At 36.0% G+C, this 7,380-nt stretch overlaps 1 protein-coding gene across 1 annotated transcript; it reads left to right on the top strand.

Annotated features, from left to right (window-relative positions):
- Nucleotides 1-287: 287 nt before the first annotated feature.
- Nucleotides 288-1,886, top strand: LOC110659308 (probably inactive leucine-rich repeat receptor-like protein kinase At5g06940). Its single transcript, XM_021817190.2, has 2 exons — nucleotides 288-966; nucleotides 1,295-1,886. Exons 1-2 carry the CDS (start codon nucleotides 288-290, stop codon nucleotides 1,663-1,665), a joined length of 1,050 nt encoding a protein of 349 aa, XP_021672882.2. The 3' UTR covers nucleotides 1,666-1,886.
- Nucleotides 1,887-7,380: the final 5,494 nt, after the last annotated feature.

Genomic DNA, 7,380 nt, shown 5'->3' with positions numbered 1-7,380 from the left:
ATGGATGAGCAACTATGATGCAAAAACAAACCTTGTAAAATGGGCTTTCACCTGTCACCATACTTCAGTAATACCTGGTAATCAAGAACAAAAAACAAATTCAAGATTTGGTTTCATGGAGTATCAAGAAGAGTGCTAGACAATACATCAGGTTCGACATTCTATCATGAAACTTTTAGCCCCTTTGGATCCTCCCAAGAAGTGTTGAAAGAGAAGCAAAAAGCCTCAGTTTTATCAAGGTTTAGGCATGCGAGTTCTGTCACCATAGGTCGATTGGTCTTAGTGCAATGGCATGTGCTTTAATCTCTATAGCAGTTGGTATTGGAATTTTGCTTGTTGCTGCTGAGTTCTATGTTTTCCATCGATCCTCTAAGTGGAAATCTCAAATGGGTGGCTGGAGCTCTATGTTTTTCTATCCTCTTAGAATAACTGAGCATGATCTGGTTATGGCAATGGATGAGAAAAGTGCTGTAGGAAGCGGTGGAGCATTTGGCAGAGTATATATTATAAGTTTACCAAGTGGAGAACTGGTTGCTGTAAAGAAGCTAGTCAATATTGGGAGCCAAACTTCGAAAGCACTGAAGGCTGAGGTCAAGACATTAGCCAAGATCAGGCATAAGAACATCATTAAAGTTCTTGGATTTTGCCATTCAGATGAATCAATTTTTCTCATTTATGAGTACTTGCAAAAGGGAAGCTTGGGGGATATCATTGGAGGAGCAGATTGCAAGTTACAATGGAGTGTTAGAGTGAGGATTGCCATTGGGGTTGCTCAAGGATTGGCATATCTTCACAAGGATTATGTTCCACATTTACTTCACAGAAATGTCAAGTCGAAAAATATTCTTCTGGATACAGATTTTGAACCAAAGCTCACTGATTTTGCTCTTGATCAACTCGCGGGAGAAGCTGCATTCCGGTCAACAATTGCTTCAGAATCTGCAGATTCTTGTTACAGTGCTCCTGGTACACTTCTTTCCTTCTTAGTCAACCACTTACATATGAATCCTAATCATTTGTCAGATGCTTATTGGTTTCCTGTGGACTACTTTTAATTGCAGATTAATTTGCACACCAGTTTAGGACCGTTTATTTGATCTCTTTTGATAACGTTCTGCAAAATTTCAATTGCTTTTGGGTTTTTCATTTAAAACTAAGAAGCATTACCATGATTTTTACAAATATGTTTCAGAAGATGAGACTTGACTGAACTATATTATTTTGATATGCACTGGAGTTGTTGCCTAATTTAAGATTTGAAAAACTCCTCATATGGTTGATTTCTTGGTTACAGAATTTGGATACAGTAAGAAAGCAACAGAACAAATGGATGTTTACAGCTTTGGTGTTGTGCTACTAGAACTCATAACTGGCCGTCAAGCTGAGCAAGCTGAACCAGTGGATTCACTTGATATCGTGAAGTGGGTTCGAAGGAAAATCAACATAACCAATGGAGCAATCCAAGTTCTAGATTCTAAGATATCAAACTCTTACCAACAAGTGATGCTAGGAGCTCTAGACATTGCTATTCGATGCACGTCTGTAATCCCGGAGAAACGACCATCAATGGTTGAAGTTGTAAGAGGACTTCTATCTCTAAGCCCAAAAACTCAACTTCCAGGTTCAGACTTCTCAATGCAGGAGGAGAATTCAGTTCCAGTTTAAATGTTGAACAATAGATTACCCCTTTTCCTTCTCTTTTTGTTTCATGTCTTTATATGTAAAAAATGCAACTTGATTTCACATATGCTATTTTAACTCTTCTCTGATCGAGGAAAGAAAGTGTTTGCATGGCATTCTCTGTTCTGGGTTTGGATTTTTGCACCAAATTGGTTAAAATTAATACAAGAAGTTCATAATATTGATTCTGTTGGTGAGCATCTCAATATTGATACCTTATATGTGGTTTGCAACTAATTAATACTTCAAAAAGTATAATTTAATTTTAAAATATTAGAAACAAATAAATTCATAATTTTGTAATAAGAATTACATATAAGGATTCAAATTATAAACTTTACAATAATAAGGACATGAGTATATATTATAAATCTTTTTCAATCTCCCCGAAGGGAGGTTTCGGATCTTCTTTGTTGGGATCTGCAGGACATTGCTTGGTCTAGAGTTGTTTCGGTAGCTCGGTGAGTTCATTCCTTTCAAGTTTTGGATCTTCGATGATTCTGTTTTTGTGGGGTTGCATGTAGGTTGATGATCTTCAATGAAAGGGCTTTTATAGCCGTGCTTGTGTGCGGTGTTTGGTTTTGAGGTCTCTAGCTGGAGCTGCGATGGTAATAGTCGAAAGCAGTTTGGAGGCCTCTAGTTGGTGTTTCGACTTTTCGCTCTACGGTTTGGCTTTTGCATAGTGAAAAGGTTTCCTTGTATTGGCCGTCTTTGAATTTTCGTGAACGGCTTCTACACCATAAGTGGAAAGGCTTTCTTGATTGCTTATCGTGCCATGAGAGCTCTGTAGTAGCCCGCTTTGCCCAGTACAGAGCTGGGTTTATCGTTCTGCTGATATTCTAGAAGTTTGCTTTGTTGTGGCAGGGTAGCTGTGCTTGGATGGGCGACATTAGTCGTTGACAACGGGCAAGCAATGGAGGAGGACGGCGATGGGTGCTCTGTTAAGAGGCTCTACAGTCCTATGGTTGATTTAGAGTTTGGTTTTTGGTTGGGTCTTACCGATTTGATTTGATTTGGGTAAATGGGCTTGCAGGCAACACTAAGAATTCGACATTTAAACTGTGCTAGACCAGACATATTCTGATACCATATTACAAGCTTAAATTAAACGGAGAGACAAGAAAATGTTTCTAGCCAAACAACAAGCCTAATATATCAAAATGCCAAACGGGCATGTAAGGTTGTATCACTCCAACGGAGTTTTCCAAGTGAGCATTTTAAATCGTAGGACAACCCTATAATTTTAAATAATGCTTTTATATTCTATAATTAATGGGTAAATATATATAACAAGGTTATTTTTAAAAAAAGTTAACTGTAAAAAAATTCAAATCATTTTGACTTTTCTTCTGAAATTCACCGTCCTTACCCAAAACTTAAAGTATCAACAATTATGGAAGATCTATTCATCAATCTTATAAAATTAATATATAACATAATATATGAACAACATAATAAAATAATATTAATTGCATCTATAAAAATATATACTATGAATGCTATGAGATATATGAGTGCTCAAGAAAGAACAATATTAAGTATATATTTAATAAACTAAAAAAATAATATAGTAAATTTAATTATTGGCCTTGGGTATTGAATTAATTAATAAAATAATCATTTAAATTATTAAAATTGAGCTAATAATGACAATAATAAAAATACTTAAAGAAAAATAAATACCTAATATAAATAGCAATAACCATTAATTATAAAGAAATTAATCTTTTTATATTAAGCATCACGAGGCAGTACTAAGAATAAGTGTCATGTGTCAACTCTAAGAAAAATCTTGCATACTCTCTCTCTCTCTCTCTCTCTCTCTCTCTCTCTCTCTCTATATATATATATATATATATATATATACACACACTTTACAATTAAATTATGAAGTTTGCATAATTACTGATTAAATCCTCATATTTAATTGATATCTCAAATTGACCTGATCGTCAATAAATTATTATCATATTTAGGGAATTCCACGTTAGTTACCATATCATTACTGTAGAAGTCATATCAATCAAACTTGAAGATTTATTTCGCAATTATGCAAACTTTACAGCTTAACTGTAAAAATTGGCAATTACCCTAAGTTGGGATTTGTGATGTGGTTTCTCTAGCAATGACATGGTAGTTGATATGGAATTCCCATTATGTAACGGCCTGGCCCATTAGTGATATTGTCCGCTCTGGACCGAAGCCCTCATGGTTTTAAAACGCATCACTATGGGTGACGAACCACCAACTTATAAACCCAGCATCTCTCCCGTGTTTTGCCGATGCGTTTATAAGTTGGTGGTTCGTAACCTATAGTGACGCGTTTTAAAACCGTGAGGGCTTCAACCCAGAGCAGACAATATCACTAGTGGGCCGGGCCATTACACATTAAGTATATTAATAATTTTTTAACGGTTGGGTCAATTTAAGACATCAATCAAACTTCAAAATTTAATTACAAAAAATACCAAATTCAGAGTTTTTTTTTTTTTTTTGACAATTGACCCTATATATAAACACTTGCATATTTATATAGCTCAAATAGAATACATAAAACATTGGTATTAAGCTAATTCTATGGTGTATACCAAGACTAGAAATTGGGGTTAGGGATTATCAATATGAAATTCAACTAATGGATGCAGCTGGCACGTTTTGAAGCATAGCAAAAAAAAAAAAAAGTTATTTTTCACAATGATCTTTGAGCTTTTGAGTGCTCGCGAATCTTATCTAAATCACTATCAGCTCTTCAGTGGAGTTTTGTCGACCCAAAGATACGTCCGGAATACCTAAAAGACATCAATGAACTAGAATTTTTTTAGATACTAAAAGTACCCCACTAGAATTGTCATGATTAATATCGAAGATAACTAAAATTGTTTTCTCTCTCCTCATGAAAATGTTGACAATGTAAAATTGTTCTCACTTGATATTGTTAGAGGTGTTGGGATGTCATCGATGAATAATTTTGTAAAAATTTCCATTATAATTTGTAAATTCAAATACATTATGGTTGTATTTGGATTTGTGGTATTGTATGAAATTCTCTCGCCTACGGTAGCGAGTTTTCCTATTTTCTATGGAGTCTAGTTTCGAAAACCTAACGCTTGCAGAAGATAGATGAAGTGGAGTTCTTTGATCTTATGGTTGCAGAGGCAGGAGATCACCAGGCAAATAACGAATATACATTGGTTGGACGACTTTTGACAGATCGTACTATTAACTTTAGTGCAATGCGTAACACTTTTGGAAGCCATGGAGGGGTGTTTTCATACAGGATTTGGGATTGAATCTTTATTTGATTCAATTTTTCATCCTGTGGATCTGCATCGGGCGATAGACGGTGGACGTTGGTCATTCAATAACCATTTGTTGGTGACTCACCATTTGTAACCTCGCGAGGATCCATTTATAGTTGAGTTGAATGAAGGATTATTCTAGGTCCAAATTCACCATATGCCGGTGGGCTATGTTAATGAAGCTGTTGCAAAATTACTAGGTGATTTTATTGGAAAATTTATTTCTTATGATACTACCATTAGCAAAGGAGGCTAGAAGAGTTACATGAGGATTAGAGTTGCTTTGGTTATTCAGATGCCCCCTCAAGTGTTTGAAGAAAGTCTTAACCAAAGGTGACCATGATTTTAGTGGGATCACAGGAATTCAAATTTAAAGGTCCATCTGATTCAGTGATGAGTAGGACGCAAGGGATTTTCATTAATCATGCAGATATTCAGTTAAATAATGTTGATTTACATATGGCTGATGCGGATTTCCAAATGGGCCCTAAGGAAAATATGGGTTCGCAATCTTTAGGCTATAAAGTTGATGGTTCGGATGGGCTTATTATTACTGGCAAAGAGAACACCATTCTTCTTGAAGAGAGTTAAAAACTAAACGTATGGTGCATGGTGCGATTCAATAGGAGGGTTAACTTCAATCAGGCATGTCACCCTCTTTTGTCCATTTTTCTACATCTGGTAACTGTAAAACGGCAAGACCTGGTAAGCAGGCCTGCCAAGAGCCATGATTTGCCTAAGCTGGAACTGCAGGAGCCTTGTTAACCCTCGTGCAGTTCGTGCTCAGAAGGAGCTTATTTTATCTAAAAAGACAAATATTATTTTCCTTTGTGAAACTCTAGTTCATTCAAATAAAATTGAAGAAATAAAAGTTCATTTTGGGTATTATTGTTGCTTTAGTGAGGATCATTTGGGTGGTGGTGCTAAGCTGTTCTTTGGAATAATTCTTCTCTTATTACTATCACTAGCTTTTCTGCTAATTACATTAATATCTCCATTTCTGGCATGAATAGTGTTAACTGGGGGCTTACTGGTTTCTATGGCTTTCCGAAAGGGGAAGAAGACAAGAATCTTGGAATTTGTTATCTCATTTGGTAGGTAGTTCTTCACTTCCTTGGGTGTGCATGGGTGACTTTAATGACTTATTAAATTTGGAGGATAAAAGGGCTGGTAATCCTCACTCGGATTATTTGTACTATGGTTAAAAGAAATAATAGATAACTATAACCTTTTTGATATCCCGTTGCATGCCTATTCCTTTACCTGGGAAAGAGGTCGAGGAATAGACAGATGGATAAGAGAAAGACTGGATAGGGCCTTGGTGTCTCCATTGTGGTTAAGTTTGCTTGAAAATTGTAAGCTTTCTACCTTGCAAGCTTCAGTTTCATATCATTCTCCAATCCTTCTGGAAACATATTGTGGTAGATGGATCGAAAAGTCATGGAGATTCCAAATTGAGAATTTCTGGCTATCTCATTCTGATATCTATGATGTCGTTAAAGATTTTTGGGATGAGACTGTAGGGGAACAAATCAGCAAGCGCATTTTATTGTGTGGGCATAAGCTTCAAGAGTGGGGAAAAGCCTTACGGGGTGGTTTTAGGAAAGAAGTGGATCAGATCAAAAGAGAATTGTGTGTAATCCAGTGTAAGGAGGATGGTATTTCTGTTTTTATTAAGGATGGGTTAAAAGAGGATTTTAATAGAGTTTTATCGGAGGAGGAAATTTTTTGGAAGCAGCGTTCCAAAATTTGTTAGCTTAAAGAAGGGAATAGGAACACCCATTTCTTTCATGCCCAAGTTTCCTCTTGAAGATGATCAAATTATGTAGAAGCTCTTTAAGATTCACAGGGGAATTGGTAAAAGGACAAAGTGGGGATGAGACATTACTGAGTGTTTCAATGATTTATTTTCTGCAGCAACCGGAGACCATTCTAGAGTGGTGAACCTTCTTGATCCAAAAGTTGCTGCTTCTAATAATGCTAGACTATTGGCTCCCTTCTCGGCTGAGGAATTTAAAAAAGCAATTTTCTAGATACATCCTGACAAGTCTCCTGGTGTTGATGGATGAACCTGACATTTTATCAAAAGTTTTGGCATATTATTGAATAATCAGTGGTCCATTGTTGTCAAGAGTGGTTAAGGACTAGTATTTTCACAGATTCTTTAAATGACACTATAATTATCCTTTAGTTTTTTCCAAGATTCTTTAAATGACACTATAATTATCCTTATTCCGAAGAAGGAGAATCCTGGTTCGTTGAAGGATTTGCATCCCATTTCTTTGTGGACTGTGCTGTGTAAAATTGTAGCAAAGGTTTTAGCCAAAAGATTGAAGCTTATTTTACCCAATTTAATATCTTTGGCCCATTCAGCTTTTGTTCCAGGTCGTCTTATCACTGA

The sequence above is a fragment of the Hevea brasiliensis genome, chromosome 3, assembly GCF_030052815.1.
Source record: "Hevea brasiliensis isolate MT/VB/25A 57/8 chromosome 3, ASM3005281v1, whole genome shotgun sequence".
NCBI lineage: Eukaryota > Viridiplantae > Streptophyta > Magnoliopsida > Malpighiales > Euphorbiaceae > Hevea > Hevea brasiliensis.
The sequence above is the reverse complement of the archived record's forward strand: the minus strand, read 5'-3'. Positions and strand labels throughout refer to the sequence as shown.